General features: G+C 41.6%; 1 protein-coding gene across 8 annotated transcripts; it reads right to left on the bottom strand.

The window, feature by feature from the left end:
• Positions 1 to 1,501: 1,501 nt before the first annotated feature.
• Positions 1,502 to 27,667, bottom strand: DKK3 (dickkopf WNT signaling pathway inhibitor 3). 8 transcript variants are annotated; one of them, XM_083725763.1, is made up of 9 exons: positions 27,345 to 27,667; positions 25,942 to 26,169; positions 15,769 to 15,903; positions 14,909 to 14,992; positions 8,755 to 8,847; positions 7,774 to 7,918; positions 3,486 to 3,642; positions 1,897 to 2,720; positions 1,502 to 1,612 (listed from the first exon to the last, which is right to left on the bottom strand). In XM_083725763.1, the coding sequence occupies exons 2-8, from the start codon at positions 26,143 to 26,145 to the stop codon at positions 2,510 to 2,512; spliced, it is 1,029 nt and encodes a 342-aa protein (XP_083581889.1). In that variant the 5' UTR covers positions 26,146 to 26,169; positions 27,345 to 27,667; the 3' UTR covers positions 1,502 to 1,612; positions 1,897 to 2,509. The 8 variants fall into 8 exon arrangements, with proteins under 8 accessions (XP_083581889.1, XP_083581890.1, XP_083581891.1 ...); XM_083725764.1 differs by having other exon boundaries at positions 1,502 to 1,622; positions 1,911 to 2,720; positions 27,345 to 27,660; XM_083725765.1 differs by having other exon boundaries at positions 1,502 to 1,639; positions 1,963 to 2,720; positions 27,345 to 27,660.

Raw genomic sequence — 27,667 nt, 5'->3', positions numbered from 1 at the left:
GTAATTTGAGCATCAGATTTCAAACCCACCTTCCTCTTGCTATTTAAGTGTTATAACAGACTTATGATTTTTAAATACTTGAGCGAGGGGAGGGGAGAGCAAGGACTTGGTTCAAGAAGGTAGCTTTCTTACAGCCAATCAGGGATGGGTATGGACTGGACTAGACAGACTGCTATTGCCAGGCATGCAGGTGCATTCTATGTGGGGGAAATGACTGCAGAAGTTAAGTATTACATGTTACATCTCACAGCCAGATGCTTTTAAAGAGTATGGTCTCTTGCAAATTCCTTATCTGACTATGCCTGCTTTGAAATTAACACACTTTGGAGGTTTCTGCATCTAGATCAAGGGAAGTAATAGTGCCACTGTATTCTGCTCTGGTCAGACCTCACCTGGAGTACTGTGTCCAGTTCTGGGCACCACAGTTCAAGGAGGACACTGACAAACTGGAACGTGTCCAGAGGAGGGCAACCAAAATGGTCAAAGGCCTGGAAACGATGCCTTATAGCCATGTTCAAATATATAAAAGGATGTCACATAGAGGAGGGAGAAAGGTTGTTTTCTGCTGCTCTAGAGAAGCGGACACGGAGCAATGGATCCAAACTACAAGAAAGAAGATTCCACCTAAGCATTAGGAAGAACTTCCTGACAGTAAGAGCTGTTTGACTGGAATTTGCTGCCAAGGAGTGTGGTGGAGTCTCCTTCTTTGGAGGTCTTTAAGCAGAGGCTTGACAACCATATATCAGGAGTGCTCTGATGGTGTTTCCTGCTTGGCAGGGGGTTGGACTCTATGGCCCTTGTGGTCTCGTCCAACACTCTGATTCTATGATTCTATATTGAATTGGCATTTTGATAGTTATCTGGCAACTACACTCTGTCTTGGCATCTTTTAAAAAAAGGGGTTTCAGTACCTTCCTTAGAAAACATGAAGAGCCTGCCCTTAGCTGTAATATAGAATAAAGTTACCTGCCACAGTATTTGTAACTCAGCTTTGACATAGAGTCAATTCCCCTTTTTCTCTTTCATACTGGAGCAGGCTGGGTTCTGTTTCCACTCTAGGCTTCAAATGCAGGAGTTCCACCTATAGTCTACTATGTGCTAAATATTATCTGTAGTGATATTATTTGAAATAGGGCTGCCAGACATCCAGATTTTTCCTGGACATTACCAGGATTTCAAAGGCAGAATTCACATCCGGGGGAAATTTCTGAAAGGCGGTGCTTTGTCCTGTATCTTAGGCAAGTCAATAGAAAAATCACAATTTTATGGCGTTTTTGTAACAAAAAAACCTTAACAACTTTGGGGTCTTCCTAAAGTTTAAAAGGTCTCGCAACAGGTTTAGGATAAATTACTTGTGAAGTTTGGACCTGGTGGTTCTTAGCATTATTCAGGAAGGGGCTTGACTGTTGGAGCAGGTAAGGGCTGAAATAGACGACACTAGGAGAGGGGCTCATTACTAGATTGTGCCCATTACTAGGGAAGATAGTAGGATTCATATGGCTTTTTTCAAATCATACTGCTTTATTATAAGTGCTCAATAGCAAATATGCATTTTATATAAAACATACATGCCTACTAGAACTTGCTTCTAGGATGGGATAAAAAAAGCCATCTAGAGCAGTGTTTCCCAACCTTGTGCCTCCAGATGTTTTTGGCCTACAACTCCCATCATCCCTGACCACTGGTCTTGCTAGCTAGGGATGATGGGAGTTGTAGGCCAAAAACATCTGGAGGCACAAGGTTGGGAAACACTGATCTAGAGCAGTGTTTCCCAACCTTGGGCCTCCAGATGTTTTTTGCCTACAACTCCCATCATCCTTAGCTAGCAAGACCAGTGGTCAGGGATGATGGGAATTGTAGTTCAAAAACAGCTGGAGGCCCAAGGTTGGGAAACACTGATCTAGAGGAATGATTACTATCCTTTTGAGGTTAAAGTTTCAGATCTTTGTTAGAGATGTTTACTAATTATTGCTAAATTACATGCCACACTGACTTTTCTCATCCCTTATACCTTGTTTTAAAATCTTAAGGCCCTGTAGTTGCTGTTTTTAAAAAATACACAGTTACAGCAGTGTCGTCGGTTATATTTTAAAAGACTGAATAAAAACAATGCCCAGTCTAAAAATCAAGAAGGCTCTTGACAAATTTTGAAAAACAAGCAACATATACATAAAATGCAGAGCTCAAACCACCACCAATAATCATAAATAGACTTAAATTAATCAATCCATCAACAAGTTCAAATCATGCCTTGTTTAAAACTCAAACTTGTCCACAAAAGAGTCCATTGACAACTTTTGACATTATAGTGTAGAATTTGGTTTGAGCTTGAAAAGAGAAAACCTCATCTGATCATGCAAGGGCAGAAGAAGATAACTATGTAGAATATACTCTCAATTATTGCACTTATATCCAGTAGTGAAAAAGGGTGCAAGTTTAGAGTTATCAAACAAGACACTATCTAAATTACTAGAATGGTGAGTGTGACTAATTAACTTGCTTAACTACTTTACATTTCATCTCCAAAAATCAGATCCAGTTTCTTTGGATCAGTTAAGTCTTCATCCAAACCTTCCTGTACTTCTGTAATCAGTCTCTCTCCATAGTCGCCAGGAATGTGTGAAGTTACAAAATCCAGAAGTGATATTTCATCCACTGGTAAAGGCTTCTCATTTTGGGTCTTATTGAAAGAGAGTTCACAGAGAGAATCACTGCTATGCCTGTTGAGAAAGTTGTGCATTTCTCTTAGATAAGTTGTACAAGTGCCTATGCAAGCATGCATACAAGTGTGAGAAACCAATACTGTACAAAATATAATTTGCTTCAGGCTATGAGGCATTTTAAAAGTAGCCAGAACATGTACCCTTAAAATGCAGTGGTCCTGTTTGCAATTCTGTCTTGGATATATCCAAAAGTAGACCAGTGCTACTGAAAATTCTTTCCCTGAACTCTGAAATGATAACCCTTCTTTTGCCACTGTTCAGTTAAGGTCAAAAGAAAGGCAAATCTGATATATTCATGGCATTTATGTCCTATGGAAATTAGGTTTCGGTTCTTTAATACACTTTAGCTCCACTCCAAGTCAAACTTAAGTGCAATTCAAACCACAGAGGCTTAAGTTAGTCTTGAGTAATTTGTGCACTTGATTTAAGCCTGAACCAGGAGGATTGCACCCTTAAGTTTTTTGGAAAGATGAGACCTGGTCCACCCCAAAAAATCAGCGGTCGATATTTTTGCAGTGTGCACATTCACCCCCAGCCTGGTACCCTCCATACATTTGGACTAATTCCTGTCAAGATCAGACAGCTGGCCATGCTGGCAGAGACTGAGTTAAAAACCCAGTAACATCTGGAAAGCCCCAGGGCAGGGAAGGCTTGTCTAGGAAGTCATATGTCCAGAAATTGGGTTTGTCTTCAAGTGAAAAATGAGGTGTGCACACAGGATCTGCTCCTGATCTTTCTGTGAAAAATAATCCATTTTCCTACCTCTGCATCTGACAAATGAATCCATGTGCACATGGGCAGCGATCGAGGGCTCCATCTGGCTCCAGCTCCCATGTAATTAGGTTAAGAAGCCTGTTTGAGGGATCATAGCAAGGCTCTCTCTCTCCAGGTAATGGGGTGCACACAGGGAACAGAAGGTCTGTAGGTAAAAATGGGAAAATCCATTAAAACGTCTGATCTCTTCAGTTTCACATGCAGAATATGTGCAGGTTGAATATGTAAAATAAGGAATATAAATTTGCCTAATATTAAATATAAGACAAGCTGAGTTTGCATAGCAATGTCAGTCCTTTTCCTTCCAACAAATTCTAAGGGTTCACCTAGAAAAACTTTCTTAATTCACTTAATTAAGTTACAAGGACACAATACACTACTAATGACAAATAGATCCACAGGAATCCTAACCCTAACCAAGATAGCACATGTATTTAGTCATATGTGCACCATCTTGTTTTCAAGGCCTTAAAACAAGCCTTTAGTGCTCTCAGTTAGAACAAAAGGCTGCATATCTCCATCCTGAAAACCAAATTCACTTATTTCACATTCTTGTGATAAAGGGTGGTGTTCTACTAACTCAGAAGAAATTAATACCATTAGCATACCATTAGCAGCTAGTAATCTCAACACAGCATGTCCTGCTCAAGGTATGAGCAAAAAGATAAACATGATGTCTAGGATTATTTGAAAAGAACCGATATGTTCATCTTAGGGAAATGGGACCTAATTTGCTTAGTAACAGATATCAACGTTATCAGCATCTATTCTATGTAAGATGCTTCAATTACCTTTATCTTGTTTCTTTACAGTACCTTGTTTCATTCCATAAGAGCTGTTTGAGATCAGTGCTAATCCTATTTTACAGATTGCAGAGGACTAAGAGCTAGTGGGAACACTTGTTACCAACATACCATATGGTGATAATTTGTATGGGAAATCTCTTCCTCTGACAATTTCTCTTTCATACTGAGTGATCATGAGAAAAAAGCCACAAGACAGCAAGCTGCCCTCTGGACATCCAACGAGATCACGGCTGGGCAGGGACATGGACTCAGGGAAAGTGTGTAGGACTATGCTACCTCTCCAATTTAAGCTAAGGAAGACTTTCCCAGTGCCTGGTTCTCATTTTCATACTCTTGACAATGGTAGCTTTTCCTCAAAAGCATTGTAAAATCTCTAAAGCAGAGCCTCAAGAAACACAACCTCCCATATCAACAACCTTGCAAATACAAAGTAGACTGAAAGGAGTTTCAAGATTAAGAAAACTGCTGCTAGTTGACAGGAAATCTCGCACAAATCATCCAGTGTCTTTTTTTAAAAAGTACTATTTTCATAGCATCATGCTCAGTTGTCAAGCGCACCGCTTTACCATTTGGCCAAATTTTGTATTATACAAGATGTGCATTTTATGGATTATTCTCTGCCACGGACTTCTCCTACACATACAGATTAATATATACCAGCCTCCCTCAATCTGCTGTGCTCCAGTTGTTTTGGAGTACAACTCTTCGGCTATGTCCAAAGTAAGAGGAAGAACAAGCAAGCAAGTGGTAGGAGGCAGCTGAGCCCAAGACAGGAAGAGAGGTAGTAAGGGAACACCTAGCTACTTCAAATGAATTCATATCTCCAGGGCCTGATGAGCTGCATCCAAGAGTACCAAAGCAGCTTGTGGAAGTAATTTTAGAGCCTTTGTCTATTATCTTTGAGAATTCTTGGAGAACAGGTGAGGTCCCTACAGACTGGAGGTGGGCAAATGTTATCCCCATCTTCAAAAAGGGGGGAAAGGAAGACTCATGTAACTACCAACTGGTGAGCTTGACTTTGATACCAAGGAAGGTCCTAGAACAGATAATTCAACAGTCGGTTTGTGAGCATTTAGAAAAGGATGCTGTGATCACTAAGACCCAGCATGGGTTTTCTCAAAAATAAGTCATGCCAGACCAATCTGATTTGATTTTTTTTTTTTTATGGAATTGCAAACTTGGAGGATCAGGGAAATGCTGTGGACATAGTGTATCATGATTTCAGTAAGGCTTTTGACAAAGACTTCCATGATGTTCTCACAAGGAAGCTGGTAAAATGTGAGTTGAAAGAGAACTGTTAGGTGGATTTGTAGCTGATTGACTGACCAAACCCAAAGGGTACTCAATGATTCCTCATCATCCTAGAAAAAAGTGACAAGTGGGGTGCCACAGGGTTCTGTCCTGGGCTTGTTGTTGTCTTTAAGAAATGACTTATATGAAGAAATTGAGGGGATGCTCTGTTATTCTAAAGCAGCAATGCTGCATCAAGCAAAGGCTCTAGCAGCTCAGTCAGCTGCTTGTGGCTGGAAAGTCAAACAGGAAGTTTGTGACTGTTGCCATGGGAACAAAGGGGCAGTCCATTCTGTACTGAGCACCGGATGTTAGCTCAGAGTGTGTGTCATATGACCTGTACAGGATGTACATGGGTGGAGTTTGGAGTTTCTCTCTGTTTGTTGAAGAGAGCAGACATCTTTTACTGTATGGCTGCTAAAGACAGGAATAAAAGCATGTAGTTACATTTCTGTCTGTGTCTGATTCCCCTCCCTGGGGATATGCAGGGAGGAGGAGAAGCAGTTGGTGTGTTTTTCTCACAGCCTGAGGAAAATCGCCGGAACGGACCTTGTGTGTTTTTTCCTGCCGGGAGTCGCCGGAGGGAGGTCAAAGGAATTCAGCCGGTGCCTGTATAGATAGGCACATACCTCTGACCGTGCTAGAATTCCAACATGCTCATCTAATTTGCAGATGACACCAAACTGGGAGGGGTAGCTAATGATGCAGAAAACAGAATCGGAATTCAAAATGACAGTAACAGATTGGAGAACTGGGCGCAAGCTAACAAAATGAATTTCAATAGGAACAAATGTAAGGTTCTACACTTAGGCAGGAATAACCAGATGCACAAATATAGGATGGGGGACACCTGGTTTACTAGAAGTACATGTGAAAAGGATCTAGAGGTCTTGGTGAAACACAAGCTTAACATGAGTCAACAGCAGCAAAAAAAAGTTAATGCTATTCTAGGCTGCATCAACAGAAGCATAGGTCCAGATCAAGGGAAGTAATAGTACCACTGTATTCTGCCTTACTCAGACCATACTTGGAATATTGTGTCCAATTCTGGGCACCACAAGCTGGAACATGTGCAGAGGAATTGATCAAGGGTCTGGAAGCTAAGTCTTAGGAGTGCTTGAAGGAGCCTGGAAAAGAGACTGAGAGGAGATATGGCAGCCATCTTCAAATAACTTAAGGGCTGTCACATGGAGGAGGGGCATGCTTGTTTTCTCCTGCTCTGGAGGGTAGGACTCAAACCAATGGCTTCAAGTTGCAAGAAAGGAGATTCCAACTAAAGATTCAGAAAAACTTTCTGACGGTAAGAGCTGTTCAGCAGTGGAACAGACTCCCATGAGTGGTGGACTCTCCTTCCTTGGAGGTTTTTAAACAGAGGTTGGATGGCCATCTGTCATGGATGCTTTAGCTGAGATTCCTGAATTGCAGGGGACTGGACTAGAAGACCCTTGGGTCCTTTCCAACTCTAAGATTCTATTATTCTTGTCATCCCTATCCACTGACCATGCTGGCTGGGGCTGATGGGAATTGTAGCCCAAAGCATCTTGAACAGGGCCGTCTTAAGCATATCCTGCACCATGGTGCAAAGATCCCTCCAGCGCCCCCAACTCCAAAGCAAGGCAGGTGAAGGTGGAAAATGTCCTCTGCCTCCCCCACCGCCCCAATCCCTGGCATGGTGGTGGCGATCAAGCAGGAAACGTTGCTAGTGGACATGCTCTCCGGTGTCGAGGCGCCCGAGAAGGCAGCCCAGGAAGGCTGCACGCCGCCTTTCGCCAGAAAGCAGGAGGAGGACAACGACTGGGAGCAGGGGCGTCTTTAGCAAATGCAGCAGCTTCCATCCTAAGCCTCTGCGGGGATCGCTCTCCTCCTGTGAAGGCTTGGGAAGGAAGTTGCACACTCGCCGACCAAATAGTTGGCGGGGCGCAGCTGGCGGGTGTGCAGGGAAAGGGGATGCTGCCGGCAAAGCCGTGCAGCTCCCCCACTCGCTAGGGTGCCCCTGAGAGGCCAGCGCCCTGGCGCAACGAACCACTAAGACCAATGGGAAAGACGGCTCTGATCTTGAAGGTTGGTGAAGAGCAATATACAGTGGAAATGCAAGCTCACACACTGAAGTAGTTTCTTGCTTGGCCTCTCGTGCAAGGGAAAGAATAGGAACAACAGCAGAAAGTGATGTAGTGGCTGACCTTTTGAAAATGCGCAACACATTCCAGGATTGCAGTCTTTCTGGTTTTCACAAATCGTTCCATTTTCTCCTTTTGAGGCAGCTTTCACGCATTCACCCCAGACACAGAGTTGATGTCCACAACACTCCACATCTCGAGAGCATTGCTTAGGAGAGAAAAATAAACACACACATGCTGAATTGGTTCTTAATCATAATGGGACACACAACATCATAAATACAGTCAATATAACCTGGCTACAGTAACTTGCATCGGGCATGAACTTCTTCATAGACCTGCATTACACAATCCCACTGACCTAAATTCTGAAAGTCCACACTATCACTGCATCAGTAATTCTGTAACAGCTTAAAATAAAAACATGGTGTATTGCCTAAGAAACAAACCAACACAAACCACAAAGAAAAAACAGATATAGTGGGGTGACTTACTCCTGATCAAAATGCTGCTAAGTCTGGATTACTGTAATGTGCTCTGTGTGGGACAGTTCTTGAATACTTTTTGGAAGCTGGTGTAAACCTACGGCACAAGCTAGGTTTTTTAAAAAAGCCAAAAGTAAAGGGGATAAAGGACACCTCTGTAAAGTACACTATTATAGTTTATATGAATAAACCTATTTTGACTATTAGTTTAAAGGTTGGACTTAAATGTAGAATTCTGCTCCTGTGAAAAATCCGGTTATGTTTTTCTACCATGCTGAACAGGGTATTTCCTGTCATTACATTTAAGGCTCACATATAAACAATTAAAACCACATGTTTCTAATTTAAGTTGAGAGCTCAGCAGGCATTTCATCAGTACTTTACCACCTTCACTCTGCTTTTCTTGTACTTAAAATAAATAGGGCCCGGACTCTACCAGTCACTATTATTCACATTACCTAGGCATCACACAATCAACATAGTTCCGTTATATAACTTCAGCCTGCCTGCCAAGTTAAGAAGAGCTAGATGGGGGGGGGGGAGGGGATGCAATGCTCACAGTGTGTTGAGTTTTGCAAACATGACACCGGTACTCCAAGCCAGAGAATTCACAGTATTTTCCTGTCTCACAGTCCTCATCAATAATGCACTCCTGAGAAAAGAAATGACATACCTTTGGTAAGTATAGAAGAAATAGTTGCCGCGATAACACCATATGCAGCTAAGATTTACTAGTAGCAGACTGGGACACTGCGGTCCTACACATTGCTTTACATAGCAAAGCTATGCGGTCAACCAATTACTTGAAAGTAAAGAATATCCTTTTGCAATCACATACAGTACATGCAGAGTTTTGCCAAACTTTGTCCCACGTCACAGAAAACAGCAAAACAATTCTGTGTTGACCTCCCTGGATGCACTCATTCAGTAACAGTAGATCAATATATTGTCAGGTCATATCAAAGAGCTGCTACAAATGGTACATAGAGTCCAACATCTTACATAGCAGTAAGTAAAAAAGTGATGGACGTATTTCAGGCTGAACTGGATTCCTAGCTGGATTCCTTTCATCAGTTTCTCAAAAGAGTACACGACTTCCCCAAAAGGTTGAACGCAAGATTTTATTGCAAAGCAGTTTATTGCGTGTTTAAATTTGACATCTTCCTTGTTTTCTAGGCTTGGGGAAGATTTCCATTTCAGACATTTTCAAAAAAAACTAGCAGCCAGCACACTGAAGGATTAATATCTTAGGAATATTGCCATGGACCTCATCAGATGTATTCTAGCTTAAATACTTTCCAAGTACTTTTGCAGACAGTATAAGCTGTGGAATGATGTGGAAAAGGCAAAGAGCCACTTATACCACTATAATTATATAAATGGTTATAGTGCTATACCAAGAAGAATGCTGAAATCGCGAATCATAAGAATGCTTCCTCCTCATTTCTTGGCTATGTAGTTGGCACCTTACTGACTTATAAGTCATGCTGATTATGGAAATCAATGGACTTAAATTACTTGAGACCATTGACTTCAATGGGTCTATCCAAAATATGATTAATGTTCCATATCACTCTTAGAGTACAGAGCTGTGCTTAACAGGAGTGCGCCTAAATTAGGCTTGATACAACTAATATTTTAACAACTCACTGTATTAAAATAGAACCACTCTTTGCTGTAGGGGTCATTGGGCCAGTGTGTGCATTTTGAATTTTAAGAAAGTGTTGTGGGTACCAGCCACAAATGGCCGGCATGGAGGGGCACTGCATGACACAAAGTGGTTGCCGTGGTAGCATGACATAACAAAAGGCATACACCCATCCATTAGCCATCCCATTAATCAATGGGAAAAAGCACCTGCATCTAGGACTGCCAACAGGATTTCCTGGAGCACTGTAGGTGGGTTGGGCTTCCTGCACCCCCACCCCACTCCACAATCTATTGGCAACAACTGCTGTTTATGTACCTATATTTACTTAGCCTAGCTTACCTCACAGAGCTGTTGCAAAGATAAAGGGGGGGAGGGAGGATAATGTACACAACCTTGAGCTCCTGTGTGGGGTGGGTAGCAAGGTAGAAACATATAATATCATTCACAGATAATGTTGAGAAAGCAAGAAAAACATCTTTCTTGCTTTAACAGCAATGTTTCACTGTCTCAACAAACAGTATTTCATTGTCTGACTCAGTCCCTTTGTATCTGCAGTGGGCAGACTGTGGTACAGTTTAATCTCAAAAAAAAAAAAAAGGGAAAGAAAGAAAGAAAGAAAGAAAGAAAGAAAGAAAGAAAGAAAGAAAGAAAGAAAGAAAGCTTGAAGTTCCAAAACAAGTTAGTTGTCAAGAACTGCCAACTTTCCACACTGATTACAAGTCATGCTTGGTTAGAAAGGCCTGTGAATTTTAAAATATAAGAAGGCAGGGAACCTCCTTTGAGTTTGTCAACGTCCTTCAGAATAAGTCCTGATTCTGAGCAGCTAAACTCACCTAATATTAGAAGCTTGTTTAAATGAGTCTCAGATTCCAAGAGCAGCAACTTTGGCCTCAAGAACCCAGAATTCAAGACTTACCAGTCACAATGGATTGTACACTCTTCTTATGCTAGGTGGAATTGTGTTTTCAAATGCTCTCTTTTATGAGGAAAAGAACACTTGTGTAATTCTATGAAATAGACTGCATTAAATTCTGATAAGCTATATAAGCTGCCTATAAGGTAGTCAACATGAAAGCAGTTCACAAGTGCTTGAGATTTTGACTAACAAGACTTGACGTCAACTCAGTCAGAAAACTCAGTTTCCCTCACTAGCACCCAGGCTGTTTCCTTTTGCCTTATCTTGTACAAAAATAAATTGTAAATTGCACCAAAACTTTGTATGTAACCTTCATCTACCTCAGGTCTGCTTTTCCTACTATATAAAGTAACTTTTAGAAAATACTTGAAGAGCTGCAAATAGACAAATGTCTTCTATAGTGCATGCAGCTTCTCTATGCCAACAGCTTATTTAAAGCTATGATAGGTATCCATGGGAAATCTGACTTGGAGAGTCAGAGATCAGGGAGAATGGGGAGAGGGCTGACCATAAGTTTATGTTTTTATTCATTCAGGTTTTACATAATTTTATTAACGTTTGCATAAATTCCATTTCATTTTAGTATTTCTTTAAAGTGCGACTTTTTAAAAAAGGGTCATTCTGCACTATGCCAGAGAAGCTCAGCACTTTCAGGCTTGTCTATATTTAGTTTTACGTATGTGGGTCAGAATTACCTTCTACTGATGTTACCTTGTGTCATGCAAGAAGGATTCATACAGAGCCACCTTACATAACTAATTTTTAATACGTTGTGACTTAAAGGTCTGGCCTACATTATCTTCTGTTGTTGCAAGCTGAATCAGAACTTTCCATGACTCACCACTGAGCTGTGCTTATGAAACACTCTTTCTAAAAAGCAAACTGTCTCTCAAGTAGTGTTGTGGAGCATTATGGAAAATTGTGGGAGAATTTGTTCTCTCCTTTGAACATTAGAAGTGCTTAGTGTTCCAGGGACAGATGAAGGCACTGCATATGCAAGATTTGTCAGACTGCATTCTTGGTATTCAAGAATACTTTGGGTCCAGGCTAACTGAAATATCAACTACCCAAGAAAACCTGGTCGTTTTCTACTGGTCTTGCAACTTCTATGGCAGGGATGGGAAATGCATGGCCCTCTGGATGTTGTTGCACTCCAAGTCCTATCTGTTCCAGCAACAATGGGCAAAAGCCAGCGCTAATGTGAATTCAACATCTGGAGGGCCATAGGTTCCCCTTTCCCCCCCTGGAATGTTTCCAAGTGCAACAGAACTACCATGCAGATTTTTGTCATGCATTATTTTGACAGGACGAAGGAAAAGCTCAGATCCGCAGTGAATAAAATATTGGTTTGATGGCAGTATTCTTCTGGATCGCCTTCCTGACAACAGCTAGCAGTGACTCAGCCTTCCAGAAAGCTCAAACACTCATTAGCAAAAGATGCTGAAAAAAAACCCTTGAAAGTCTTAGTCAGAAAAAGGGAACAAATAAGATTTTATCTAGCTGACATAAAAAGCTTAACTTTATCCAAGTGGTTCCAGTTTATATTAGTCATTCCTCTATGCTTCTTTCTCATGCACTCACTGGATTCAGCTGGACTGAGAGGATAACACAAACACAAACAAACACACACACACACACACACACACACACAGCCTAGTTCACCCCCATCAGCATTTACTTATTGTGCATTCATGGACCTGATCCATGTGTGGTGTGGGAGCTTCTTATTTAGGGCAATGAGATTTGATAGAGTTCTATCTTAAGTTCATTTATTGCACTGGGTCTACTCTGGGCTTGACTTAGTTTGCTATCACCTATATGCTTTAAAATCTCTACTGTGCTTTCATGGTTTGGTTTGGTTTGCTTTGGTTTGGTTCTGTTTTATATTGATATGTTTTAGTTGATTATCAGTCCCCCTTGGAGTGAACTACTGCAGGCTAGGGCATTTTAACAAATTAACAAACCAAACAACCTATAACTCAATTTAGCGTGCCAGCATTCTTTTTGATGGGCTATAGCAGCTGCAGGTTGCAATATTGTTTACACCTGCTGATTTGATTTGGGATCAGCAATAAGCAGCAAATGATAAGTACATGGAAACTGAAGTGTCATCTTCCCACATCCATCTCCATCACATCATGAATATACTGCATGAGCCAAGAGCTTCCAGCACTTCTGTATCATCCCACTCACCATACTCCCAGTTTATACCCATAAATTTTCAAAAGCAGGTGACATTTTATGCTTTCCCCACCCTTTAACACTGGACAGAGACAATGTTTTCCAAAAGGCTAAAAACTCGTAGGTAAGACTGCAGACACAGAGGCTATGGGACTTTGCTTCTTAGTGCACCTCTTCTGGGGAATTTCTTCAAAAGCAATTCTAGTAACTTACGTTCCCAAAGACAAGGCCTTGCAACTAGGGGGCTAATGTTTTATATCGTCCAGTATATGTTAGGACTTGAAGCAAGGAACAGATGCCCATCAGGCTAGCTTTATACATTCAGATGCTTAGCATACAACAAGAGGGTTTTTCTCAGACTTCTGGTAAGTTTGTTCAACCCAATACAAATTGACTAAGGAATGACACGCACCAACATTTAAAGCACAGATTTAATTGTTTTACCTGCTGGCTCTTTATTCTTGTTGCTTTTTAGAATTATCATATTTTAATATTCTTTTATTAGCTGCCTTGCACTTATGTAGGGTAATATGTAATTTAAGTATTTTAAATAAAGTATATTTACTAGTAACGCCAGTATATAAGCCTGCACCGTCTTCAAGGCTGCATCATCACTTATTGCTATCAATTATCTTTTGAGGCTTTCCAATATTTGTTTCAGAATTCCTCTGATCAAAAACAAAACAAACATGGATTATGATCCACAATTTCAAAGCAAGAAAAGCTCTATAAAATTAAAAGTATACATTGCTCCAGACTGAAAATATGAGAAATTATTTTAAACTTTGTCAATATTAAATGTAAGTTTAAGAAAATACCCAAGTGGCACCACAATGGATAGCCACAATTTATTCAGCTCCATCAGCTCACAGCTCAAGTTCATAAAACTCTTGGATGAAAGCCTAATATCCCTCTTAGTGCCATCAATCGCAGCTGAAATCTGAGTAAGGAAGAGTTGGTCTGAGTATGTAAATGGCGCCTCTTCAACAACACAGCACCTTCCAAGAACTGGACTCTGGTGCCAGTACTGGCAAAAAGCCCAGTTCCTGTTCTAGGGACTAGGAATAGATATTTTCACTTGGGGGCCAGAAAGGACATCAGCTGAGCTGTCACCAAAATGGGAGTGTGAAATATGCACTTTTGTGAGGGGAGTTCTAAAATAAGGCTTTGCTTCTATTATCTTTGTGTCCATGTTATTTAAAGTAACATTTTAAAAGCTATATGGACTTCAAACGGCTTTTCTTCTAAAAGCACGAGACTTGGGCAGTTTTTTCAACCGCTGTATTTAATGTCAGCTAGAATTTTACCTACTAATAGCAAAGCAAGTCAGAGGAGGGAATAAGCCAAAAATCACAACAGAAGATTTGTCCTCCCCTGAATGATGCCATGGCTCAGGTATCAAGTGACCTGATGGTTTTAACTCTGGCCTAGCTAATGGGATGCACAGTGACAAATACCTTAGCAGAATGCAAGCACGGTACAACACAACCTTTGTGCAAACTGGGCAAGTCAGACTACAATGAATGCAGAATTTGCCAAAAGTTTGCATGCCATTCACACATGTTCCCGAGGCACAACATTGTCCCCACGCCACATGGAGAGACATGGTAGAAACAAGCACTTGAACCTTGTCTCTAGCATGAGGCACATTATTTACTTCAGTTCTCTGCATGAGGCACACAGCAGTCTATAAATATGAATCACTGAAACAATGGACCATCCATCAACCCTAACAGTTTAGCCATTGGGCGCTATCCAACTGAACAGTTCCACTACTTTGGGCTCTGCACTGGAACTTCTTCTCCCCGCCCCCCATTCCTGCTCTGGAGGAGTGAGAGAACCACCAGGGTTTTTTTGTGGGGGCAGGGAGAGAAGAGGAATGGATACCGCCCATTATATACAGTGCTAAACATCTTTGTAAAGTTAGGAGTTTGTCTTCACTTTTCAAAAGCAGAAGTCACTTACATGATTTCTTTTGCTCTCTCCTTCCCGTATTGATGTAATAATAGTTTCAGAATAGCTAGTCGATCCAGTCTTGTTATCTGTGGCCTAATATTGCAAATAAACACAGTACATTAAATCAATATTTTAAATTCATTTCAGTTAAACAGAGATATGGGGTGTTTCTAATCCCCATGTATTAATGCCTATTTTTAAAAAAATACCCATTATTTTGAACTATCATCAAGGAAATGATACAAATGAAAGATATGAGGGGTGCACATTTTTTAAAAAAGAAAGCATGAAATTTACTCCTTACTATGTAAAAATATTTGGAATGCTTTGTTCACCAAACATGCAACAGAAATGGAGGGCAGTGTTGCAGTCCAAGGCTGTAACCATTGTAGGAACATCTCTAGACTACTTTCCACAGACCTCAAGGCGAGTCAAAAGGAGGCTACCAATGTAACTCTATGCATACTTACTTGGGAGTAAGCCCCACTGAACACAATCACACTTATTCCAAGTAGACTTGCATAGGATTATACTGTAATAATACATTTCTGCTCAGCTTGTCTACACCCAGCTCCTTCACACTAAATATGCCTTTTTCAACGCCTTGACAATTTCCCTTCCATATACGTTGGCTCAGACCACTGAAGCTTTTATAGGCAATAAGCCAACACCTTGGCCTGGGCTCAGATATTGGAAATGGACAAAAGTTACTTTACTATATTGTTAGCACATGGGCAGCATGATTCTGCCAGCGGCTGTAAACTTTCAACCAGCCTTCCAGGGGCAGTACAGTGCAAAAGGTATTATAGAAATCCAATTGTTACCACGGCACAGACAATATAAATTACAGACAAAATGCAGCTCTTTACCTTATTAATTTCTTGGTGACTATGTATGGTTTTATTTCCAATTTTTGTATCTGTGTCCGATTCATTGTGGTAGTTGGCAGGTAGCTTTTCAAAGTCAACTTCTATCCTCTTAGAACCTTCTTCCTCTGCCTCCATCTAGCAAAATCATGATCAAAACAAGTAATAAATACTAGACAGCATCTAAAGCTTTTATTAATTATAGGCACCACTCAACAAATTATGTATATTATTGGAGACTCTACATTCTGCCTACATCAATGTGACCTGGCCCCGATCCCATAACTGTCCAGAAAACAAAGTAACTCCCACTAAAAAAATAGCCTTCAAAGAGGGCAAGGACACAGTTATTTGCAAAAATAATATCCATGACAGACAGCCACAGACAATCAGCTCCAAGGACTGTGAGTACTAACTTGAACAATCAATTAGCTTCAAGGACTGACAGCTGACTCCCAAGAGTTACTCTCAGAATGCTGACCATTGACAGCAGCAGCCATGTCCAAACCTAGCCAGCAGCATCAATGCTCCCCACACTGCTGTAATTTTACTTGCCTTCAGAGCAAACAAAGTAGTCTTCTGGTCTTTGCATGCCCTGAAATGGACCTGAAATGCAGGGTTGTGGTTGAGGGATTTCTTGTTTACTTATCTGATTGGCACACACTGTGGGTCTTAAGCTAGCTAGTCTCTGGGTCCGACAGGTTTGCATGCCCTGAAAGAGTTTTGCAACTAATCTCTGACTGTTCAAACATGGTGGTTCATTTTGATGGCTGAAGCAGGCTGTCAAGTTTGCTGAATCTTCATTCTAGGAAAAGCTACACCTGTACATCTGCCTCCCCTGCAGCTTTAAAAGCACAAGAACCCTGTGTGGAGAAAATGTGCTAATCACAATCTAAACACTGGGAGCAAGTCCTACTGCATTCAGCAGGGCTAGATTCTAAGTAAACATGCACCAGACTAGAACTGAGTATTGCAAAATAATTTCCTTCCTAAAGACAATGTTTGCTGCCTTTTCCATAGGAATGATGTATTATTCCTGCATGTAATGACTAATTATATTGTGATGATTAACAAAACCCTATGCATTCTACTCTGAGGTAAGTCCTGTGGGGCTTACTTTCATGTCAGCATGCACAGGACTGCAGCCTTGCAGGACTTCAACTACCAATAGCTCTGCTTCTTGTTATCCCTGACTCTGACTCTGCATATGGTTGTCTGCTTTGTCCTCCACACCACCAGCTACCACTGACTAATACTACAGGTGGGCGGCTCACAGCATATATCAAAACATACAAAAACATCAAACATTAAACATGTCCTGATACAGGGATGCCTTCAGATGTCTTCTAAAAGTCAGATAGTTGTTTATTTCCTTGACACTTGAAGGGAGGGTGTTCCACAGGACAGGCACCACTACCGAGAAGGCCCTCTGCCTGGTTCCCTGTAATGTCGCTTCTTGCAGTGAGGCAACCAACAGAAGACCCGAGGAGAAGGACCTCAGTGTCCGGGCAGAACGATGGAGGTGGAGATGCTCCTTCAGGTATACTGAACCGAGACCCTTTAGGGCTTTAAAGGTCAGCACCAACACTTGAATTGTGCTCACTGGGAGCCAGTGAAGATACTTTAGGACTGGTGTTATATGGTCCAGGCAGCCACTCCCATTCACCAGTCTAGCTGCTACATTCTGTATTAGTTTTAGTTTCCAGGTCACCTTCAAAGGTATCCCCACATAGAGCGCATTGCAGTGGTCCAAGTGGGAGATAACCAGAGCATGCACCACTTCAGCAAGACAGTCTGCAGGCAGGTAGGGTCTCAGCCAGCATACCAGGTGGAGCTGGTAGACAGCTGTCCCGGACACAGAATTGACCTGTGCCTCCATGGACAGCTGTGACTCCCAGGCTGTGCACCTGGTCCTTCAGGGGCACAGTTACCCTATTCATGACCAGGGAGTTCCCCCCACCTGCCTGCCCTCTGTCCCCCAAAAACAGTCTTGTCAGGATTCAAGCTCAATCTGTTAAACATCAACCATCCTCCAGGCAGTTAAGCAACCGAATTGTGCCACCAATAGGAATCCATTGCAGATTTAAACATAACCTACTGTGTAGACTGTGGAATTAGAAAATTAAGTATGAATTATACATGGCTTTAGGAACATAACCCCTGCACAAGTTGAGGGCTTACTGTAAACGCAAAGTTATCTAGTCCCATTTGGGTATTTGATGTGTGCTAGAGTGTGTGGTGTACAGATATAAAATGTAATGTAATACTTCTCCTGTCCAGCCAAACCTAGAAATGCTGCAATTTATAAAAATGTTTGTGTGACAATTTTTTTCCAGAGAAGGAAAAAGACAGACACACCCATTCATGGGAAAGAAAAGGAAAGAGAGACAAACAGAATTAGTTTACTGATAAGAGATTGTAAAGACTACTGCACTGAAAGTTCTCTTTTCCTTTGTTTGCTACTATTTCGTTTGACGGAGAAGTCAGTTTGCTGTGCTTTTGTTATCGCTTGTTAAGGGAAGAGAGTAATCCACCCCTCCTCTTCAATTATTTGCCTATTCCTGTACTTCCCTAGATAGATGTTTGAACTGTCCTAACACATTAGAACTATGGAACTGAGAAACTGTGTTATGTTTGCTTTGAGCAAACAGAAGGCAAACCTATAATCAGGCTAGAGCAGATGGCTAAATGGATTCTCAAGTCAACTTCACCACCCACCTATATTGCAATCTAGAACCAGCCCAGTCATTAGGCAGGGTGAGGCGCTGCCTCAGGGGGCAGAAGTACCCCAGGTGGCACCCCCATGGGTACCCTGCCTGTCCTGCTGCCGCCTCCAGTGGTGCATGTTTTTGGCAAATCTTGACCAAAATTGCACAGGATATCACCCCAGATCACTGCAATCTTGCCTGAAATTGGTGCTGATGGTGGTGGCACTTCACCACCAGCAGTGTATGCAACAGGGAGCAAGGTAGTGGCAGGAGCAGGTATGGTGGTGGCAACATCAAGTGGCAAAACAGGAGATGCTACCCCTGTTGCAATCACAATCACTTCCAGGAGGCTCCACTAGGGGCTATTCAAAAACAGGGGTTGGGACTTGTGAACAAGCTTTTTATATCATTTCTGGTAGGAACCACAGGTATGATTAGAAGTGAGAGAAATTCAATATTCATTCCCACTTCATGAATAAACAGATTAGCCATGTCCTCTTATTCCGCTCTCAGTGTACTCATGGTGATAGATTCAGACCAGTTTAAGCTATTGCAAGAGTCCAGAATTCAGGGCAAGGAGGTGTTCACATAACCAAGGATCAGGTCTTAACGGCATGCCAACCCATATGAGTTTATTGGCAGCACAGATTATTACTGAACAGATTAAGGATGGAATTCAACATACTACTAAGGAGACCATTCCACCAGTGCAACGGTTCCTGTTTGCCCAATGGAGTGACAGCCCTTCCCTTTCCACCATGTGCAGTTCTGGAGATTTTCAAGACCCTCCAGAGCAGTTTTGGGGGAGGAGGTACACAGGTGGAGAGGGGAAAAGCCCTGTTATGCTAGTGGGATTCCTTGCTCTGGCTTCAGCTAGCAGAATGGGCTAACTGGGTTGGCTCTTATTTTCCAAATAAGAGTCAAACTCTACTCATGAATAAACACTCCCATCTTCCCATGTGCATAAGTACACAGACTCTGTTCAGGGTTGCAGCAATTTTAACAATGTATGTCACATGTTCAACTTTAGGGAAAGCATGTGATGTGTTATAAATCAGAATTGTAGCGTTGGGTGGACATTGTTTATATTCCTTACCGACTCTCCTTTCCATTCACTACTATCACTTACATTCTTGTGTGCTGAAATATCCAAAACCAAGCTACAGTGTTATGGAAAAAGGAAAAGTGTTCTTACTGTGTAAACCTAATACACTGAAGGATCATATGATGGAAATTCTGGCATATGCGTAATGATACTTAGCTGTTCCTACATTACAGGAAACTCTTCCTAGAGGTCTGTTTTCCACTGAAATGGGAGTTCACACATTGTAAAGAAAAGTATTTAGCAGGGGCCTAATCACATCCAGAATATATTAAGTGCAGGCAACAAAATCATTTCTGTTTCATCTGCTGTATGACACATCTTTGAATTAAAGGTGTAGTTTGTCACACAGCAGAACACACATCTTTGACATAAGAATAATTTTTGGTGCTCTGTTCTACTAACAACCTATCTGACAGATCATTGCAAAGGGCTGTTAATATACCAGTTTCTGTAATGATTATTACATTTTTAGTCTTCCCATAAAATAAGTTCCCTGGTGACATAAGCAAAATAGGATTAAAACAATTGAAAAATGGAAACAAACACAAAAGGACAGAGCCAGCAGAGACTGCCATCCACAATCAAATCACTTAAGAGTGCCAACAAAGCTTTGTAAGGAATACAAATGATGTAATCTACTCAGCATCCTATTCTAAAATAAGCTCCCAAACCCTCTGGACCAAGACAGTTACTTCCTAGTACTCTCTCTCAGGTACCCTCCTTTTGCTCCCTGTGCTTGTCTTAAGCTTTAACACCTTGCACAAATTAGCTAACACAACACTCCAAGATACATTCAGCTATACAATGGATGGAAAGCCAGAATTAAGTTTGAATCAGATGCTCATTGTGATACAAAAGTCTTTTAATGAATCCACAGAAGCTACTGAAGATCTGTAGGTGTCTGGATTTAATAACGATTCAGATATGGATGGACAATCTATAGCTTTAACCCAGAAAAAAAACCAGAAGCATTATTGGTCAGTAGAACAGAAGATCAGGAAACAAAGGCTCAGACTGTATTGCATGCGATTGCACTTCCCTTGAAGACTCAGAAACAGAGCCTGGGTGTCCTCCTGAATCCATCTCTAAGCCTGGATATGCAGGTCCTGGTGGTAGCCAGGAGTTCTTCTGCATAAATTGAAACTGGTGCGCCAATTATGCCCGTTCCTAGATTTGTCAGATCATCTTCTTACGTTTTACTACAAAATGCTGTATATGGGGCTTCCTTTGAAAACTGTTCAGAAACCTCAGCTATCCGAAGCATGTGACTCCCGTGTTACAACTGCCTTCACTGACTTCCAATGTGTTTAGGAGCACAATTCAAAGTGTGGGCCATCTCGCCTACAAATCCCTCTACAGCTTGGAATCAGATTACTTTAAAATACCATATTCTCTCATATGAACCTGCCTGGAGTTTGTTACATTCTAGAGTGGTCCTTCTCTCAGTCCCCTCCAGTATATGAGGCACATATATATTATGTATTATGGCCGGTTTTGTTGTCAGTTGCCCTGTGTGGCATGTAAGCTTCTGGATAGGATAGGATATAAATAAATTTGGCAGCAGAATTTGGGCCTTCTCAATAACTGAACCCAAGCAGCGGGGCTTCCTCTATGGAGAGGTCTGCTTAGTCTTTCTTTGACTTTCTGTTATCAAGGCTTTTGGCCTGTGGGCTGACTTTATTTATGGCTTGCCTTAATATTTTAATGTGGCCTTGTTAGTGTCATTGATTTATTTTACTGATAATGAATGGATTGGCACCCAACAACAACAATTTTTTATATTTTATTGTGGAGCAATTATTTTCAATAGGGGTTTGTTTCATTACTCATTTTAAAGAAAGGCATTATTTACTCACAAAGTGCAAACCTATTTTAAGGCTTTTATTTGGACAGCTGAAGTCTCATTTCAAAGCAAACTGACACAGCTATCCAGTAACTAAAGTATGGGGTTATAACTTGCATGAACCCGCAATTCAGCAATTAAACTGAGATTGGGATTAAGTCTAAAGCCGAATGTAATTAGAAACTGTCTAATCAGACTGTCTTTTTTGTGTGTAAATACGGTACATTTTTCTTGGTTTTACAATTTCAAATTCAACAATTGTTTTCCATCAAAAAAAAGAGAATGAGAAATACAAAATATACAACATGGAATATAAGAACTAAAACAAAAAACGTATTTTCAGAAATTCTCTTTAACCTCCTGACTTCCTTCCATTTCCTTTCCTGGTTCTCACACACAGAGAGACAGACTATGTCAACAGAAAGTTAAGAAGCATAGAAACCTACAGCTTTTTCAAGAATGGACCCAGAAGTGTTACAAAGGCAGAAATTTAGAACCAAATATAGTAGTCAGATTTAAATTTAATTTTATATCAATATAATTTAATCATTCCCATGTTAACAAAAGTCCTCTTAAATGTATGTGTTAGGAAGGAGATAAAAGATTTTACTTAGAGAAGGCCCATTATTGTTCTCCCTTATCCTATGAAACATGAAAGAGTAGGAGGAGGACAAGGATTTCCCAGATTCCTGCAGCAAAGGGAAAAGCTGTAACCAGTGCTTCAATTGTCAACACATTTCTGGAAGGCATGCCCACTGATTACATTGTCATTTAGTTCAAAGTGCTGGAAGGTGCCAATAACAGAAAACAAGGCAACACTGATATCTCACCAGTGTCAGTGAAGAATGTTTTAAGAGAGCTAGAAGCAGAAGGTAGAGGCATTTTTTTCTGCTATGTACTAAGTGCTTGATATACAAAATTAAGTGCCAAAGGTCAGCCTTGCCTGGACATAATTTCTTTTGATAAGAAAGATTTTTGCCTAATCCCAGACACAGAACTATGAGCTGTTCCCATCTACCCAGAGAGACAAGGAACCTGAATAGAGTTAAAAGCATTCATCATTTCACATATCCCAAGCCTGAACTTGACACAGATTCTAGGCCAAACCTGGGATCAAATAAGCAATGGATGCATAAGAAAGAAAGAAAGAAAGAAAGAAAGAAAGAAAGAAAGAAAGAAGGGAAATTGGGGGTGTGGTGTTTATCTTCCAATCTAGAGTTTTCAGAGGAGGAAATGCAACCATGCAAGAATAAGCTATTAAAATTCAGGATGAAGAAAAGTGCAACCATATTCATTTCAGTCTCTCAGGAAAACAAATTTGAAACAGCTGGATTACTCTCAACTATACAAACAGAAACCTTGTTCTCTCCCTCCTGCTGCTCCATTAAAACCACTGAAATTTAACTACTGGAACCCCACAAGACAGAGACCATTAGCTTTTTCACAAAGAAGTTGCAAACATATCTTAAAAACAACAACAACTGCTGGCCAAAAAAATAAAATCTTCAAGTTCAGACAGTAAGACTTTCACCCTCTTTTCTGTCCCCTCCTCAAACACAAGCTACTTTTAAGATTTATGTTCCTCAGCACCCACCCTCACTTCTTTGGATTGTTGCCAGTGTTAAAGGTGAAGAAAAATACATCATGCATACACAACCCTGTTAAAAAGCTTTTACTGTAACTCTTGAGAAACTGACATTTTCAAATGCAACTTTGGATACTTGTTTCCTCCGAACAAGCTTTTATTGTTAGAAGCCAAGTTATAAACAATTGAACTGATGGCTGGGCATGCAGTTTGTAGCAAATAAAAAATGCTGTGAAGCAGCAGGATAAAGGGAGGAGAGCAGGCTAAATCTGGAGAAACAGACATTATGATAATCTCTCAACAGAAGAATTATTTCTGTGCAACAGTGTACAGGATGGGGAAAGGTTCCCAAACCAGGAATCATAAACAGTGGACAATTAGCAGGGACATGAAGCAAGTATTCAATAACATCCTTTCCGGCCAATTTCCAGTACAACAAATGCACAGATTTAATACATTTGTTGGGGGGGGGGGGGAATGCAGAAAACACAAAATCAAGCAATGCCTTCTTTCATTTAGGGAAGTGTTTCTGTTGCAGGGTTACTACACGCAACCAGCACTAGCACTCATTTTGTCACTGGAAAAGTATGTTCTCCTGTTCCTTAGCTTATACCATAAATTGCATGTGAAATATTGTTGCATAAATGTAAACAAACATAGGAAGTTGAACTAGTGCAAACATCACTGGTAAAAAGTGAAACTAATCCCATGCCATTTGTGAACTGACCATTTCCTTCCTGTATAACTCAATCAATATATTGTCCCAAGATAAAATGGCCACCAACACCAATCAAGCCCATTCTTTCACCCTGGAAAGCAAACTCCTCTGCCTCATTACGGAGACAGATTATATTTTATTTTCAGCCCAATCCTCTTCACATTTACTCAGAAGTCAGTCTCAATGTAATCAGGGTACAATCCTAGCCCCACTTACCTGGGAGCTAGCCCCATTTAATTCAAGCAGGACTTAATTCCAGGGTTGTAAAGTTAGGACTCTCACTGCAAAAAGGTAAGGTTTCTGGAGCAATAATATGGAGGTGGGTCATATCATACTCAAGACTAGATAGGTTTCAAGCAGCCATTTCTATGTTTCCCTTCAGGTCATGTATAAGTTCATTTGAGTTTGCAGCTAAGCTCCATTTATTCCTAAAGTCTTAAAAGAATACTCAACCAATTGTTTATTTTTTAAGAAATGTAATCTAAGCATACAAACTAATATCTCCACCCTGAATCTAAACGAGCTCAGATGAGCTAGCTGGGTTATTATAAAACTTAGGCAAGCATTTAAAATACTTGTAAACACATAAGCAACTTTGAGGGTCTACTGGAAGGCACACATATGAAGGGGTGGTCCTATGCTCAACGAGGCTTACTCACTAGTAACTATACTCAGGACTGTAGCTATCTCTTTCCTCCCAAAAATCTTTGTTTCCTGTAGGGAAAACATGCCCTGTAGGACATAACTATCAGTTTAAAAAAGCACTGAGCAAAATTCCTCCCTTGCATAATTCTCCCCCGCCCATGGGATGAGAATGGGATACAGTGCTACTATTGCCAATGTAACCTGTTCATATGAATCTTCCATATCACATTAATGGTTCCTTAGTGTCTTTTACGCCACTCAGGAAAGCTATGGCCATTTCCTGCTAAATGTAATGACGATGGGTCTGGAAGGTTACTAAACCATTATATATATATATATATATATCATTATATATATATATATAACCATTATATATTTGCTTTCGTAGATTTTCACCCGAGGACACCAAAACCTGCAACCATTATATATATATATATATATATATAATCTACGAAAGCATATATATATATATATGAAAGCATACTTAGAAGTATCCAGAACTGGAAGGTAAATGTAAAAATGCATGTGAAATGTAATAAGCCTGCCAGCATTGCTTCAAAAGCCGATCAGCCATCCACATTTGCTGATTTTATCCATCATGAAATTAGCAGGGGCAGGAGCTGTGTAGTAGTAGTGTGAAAGCACCCCAGACAACTAACTGCAGCAAATCCCTCACATTATCAAAATGTTTAATGAGGCTAGGGAACAAGGTCAAACTACACTCCCACCCTAGCATTATTGGCCAGAAGAAACATATGCAACTTCAGAGAAAGAAAAGAGGAACGGGAACAGCAGCTAATGTACTCTCCTCTGTGCAAAGTGAAAGCAGATATTTGTAGATGACAGGAATGGATGCCTAAAGCCTGCTTCATCCAAGCTCTGCACCTGGATTCATGTGAACAATGAATAACTTATTCGTACGGTATCTGCAGATCTCATGGTGCATGCATTTTAGAATTGTGATTAAGTGCCCTGTTCTCTCACATTCTTTCCCCCACCCCCTCTTTTGGCTCTGGCATCTACTACTTCTGTTGAAAAGTGTTACACTAGGAGACCCAGTTACTGTAAGATTCTTTGAAGCTATGCTGCCTGCAGATATTTTTAATGTTCTTCAGCAAGAACTCCTCCATCACTCACAGATGCCTAGAACAGAGAGGATGCAAGTGAAATAAATGAACTGTTGGCACAGCAATACTGAAAGGTGGACACAGCTCAAAGCCTGTTTCCATATCCCCAATGGTTTGCATGCTCACTATCCAGACAAGTAGCTCAGGAAGAGAACCAGTACTATCTAAATGCATAGCCTGAACAGATTGGTCCAATTCCTGACAAACAAGCAAAAATCCACCAATCCACCATTTAGGGAACTCTGAACACAGTTTCCCCCATGTTTTGCCACACTCACATTGTCCTGATCAACCCAACTGTGGGTTTTCAAGCAAATATTTCAAACAAACTAGTTCTGTTTTGTATGTTAAAAAAAGAAGAAGTCACTCTACTTAGTATTTAGGTTAACCTTCTGCCCATTTCTCATCCACAGCTATACCAATCGATCTGGACAGCAAGTCTCACCTCTTGGACTGCATTCCTCAACTTGTACTGCGTGTCCTCCATCAGCTCTTCTACCTCTCGGAACATTTCATTCAGACTAGCTTCATCCTTGGGAAAGTTTAGTAGTACTTCTTCAGGCTGCTCATCTCCATCTGAAGCAGGAGCTGCATGGGCCACCCCAAAAAGGACAGCCAGCAACAGGAGCTTTGATCCAAGCAGGAACATCCTCAGAAATGTCTCACCAACTCCCTGGAAATAAATGCCAAAAAAGAAGAAGAAGAAGAAAAAGGAACTGAACCCATTTTCATGACACAGGGAACACACACACCTTTCTTCCTAATCCTTTAATGGTGTGCAAACCACACAATGAAAACACATTTTTCTGCAAAGAATTCTGCGCACTGTAATTTAAGGGATGCTGGGAAAATTTGCCAAGGGGTAAACTACAGCACCCAGAATTCTTTGAGAGGAAAATGCACTTTATAGGTATAGCAGGTAGGATCCAACCAAGCATATTCAATCCTCATTGAATAGTAAATGGCTTTGGGATGCCTCATGGAAAGAGTTTCATAATAATAAAGTTGTTCTGGGGTTCTCACCTTAAAGTTTTTTCCCCACCCCAAAACATTTCTGCCAACTTTGCAATTCTCCCAGGTTTGCTGGTGCTTCCCTCTTACGTGCAGGGGCTGCTGTTGAGACTGCAGAAGGAAGAGCACTTATCCTTGAACTTCAAAAACGGATATGCAGTAGAAGACTATGCCTATCGCTGGGCATAAGTTTTCATAGACCACATACATCCCAGACCACAATAACGCGTGAAGCATTTACCAGCACCACCCCTCCTCCTCCTCCTCCTCCCATCCCACCTCTTCGTTGTTTCAAGGGAAGGGTGCTTGGACAGCCGTCTTAAGGAGGCAGCTTTAAAGAGCGAGGACGCCGCGCTCTTGTTTTATTTTAACATTTATTTATTTGGTTTTTCGAATTATAATTTCAATTAGGACGCCTTGCTCTGAACTCAGGCGAGGGATGCCTGCAACAATACCCGCGCAACCGAGAAGCCCTCCGAAACACCCGTTGCAGCAGCGCGACATCCTCAGACAACCGAAAGAACCCAGGTGCCTCTTTCCCCCGGGAAGAAGTGGAGGAACACGAACCCCCTTCAAGTTTCTGCAGGAGAGCTCTCCCTTCACACGTTACGCGGTGGAGAGGGAGGAGAACAACGACCTGCCTGCACGAGGGCCGTTTGCCCAGCAGCCAGCCCAGCCCAAACCTTGGACGGCGACGGCGAGGAGCCCACTCCTGCCCCTCTTTCCTTCCCGCTCCTGGGCGCGCGGACTCCACTCCCGCCGAGCCCACGTCAGCGCGCGCCCAGGGCGGCCGCCTCAGCCCCGAGCCCACCGCGCGCGCCGCCTCCTCCTCAATACCTGCTTCTTGCAGAGCCACAAGCCCTGAGGTAACCGCTCTCTCCCGCCTTCGCGTAACTCCAGGCCAGCGCGCACGGACCGCGGGGCGCCACAGCCGGCCTCTCTTCAGCGGGCTGCCCTGCTTGGGTGAGGGATGCTTTTCCCCACCTCCGGAGTTGGCTACTCCCGTCCGACTGCTGAGGAAGGCGACGCCAGAATCCTCCCTTCGCCCCAACAGAAGCAGGCGGCTGTGGCTCTGGCTGCTGAGCAACATTCACCGCTATTGGCTGCAGGCGAGGAAACCCAAACAGGCGCCAACAGGCAACCACAGATGAGATGAATGA

This window comes from Podarcis gaigeae (assembly GCF_964106915.1).
Source record: "Podarcis gaigeae genome assembly, chromosome: 1".
Classification (NCBI taxonomy): domain Eukaryota; kingdom Metazoa; phylum Chordata; class Lepidosauria; order Squamata; family Lacertidae; genus Podarcis; species Podarcis gaigeae.
This window is presented reverse-complemented; position numbering and strand designations above follow the sequence as displayed.

Excerpts from the sequence above, each read along its gene's own strand:
- DKK3 (XM_083725763.1), bottom strand. The coding sequence starts at position 26,145 with ATGTTCCTGCTTGGATCAAAGCTCCTGTTGCTGGCTGTCCTTTTTGGG. Across the intron at positions 15,904-25,941 it reads TGAGGAATGCAGTCCAAGAG|ATGGAGGCAGAGGAAGAAGG; the intron begins GTGAGACTTGCT and ends TGATTTTGCTAG. Across the intron at positions 7,919-8,754 it reads TTTGCAAAACTCAACACACT|CAATGCTCTCGAGATGTGGA; the intron begins GTGAGCATTGCA and ends TTCTCTCCTAAG.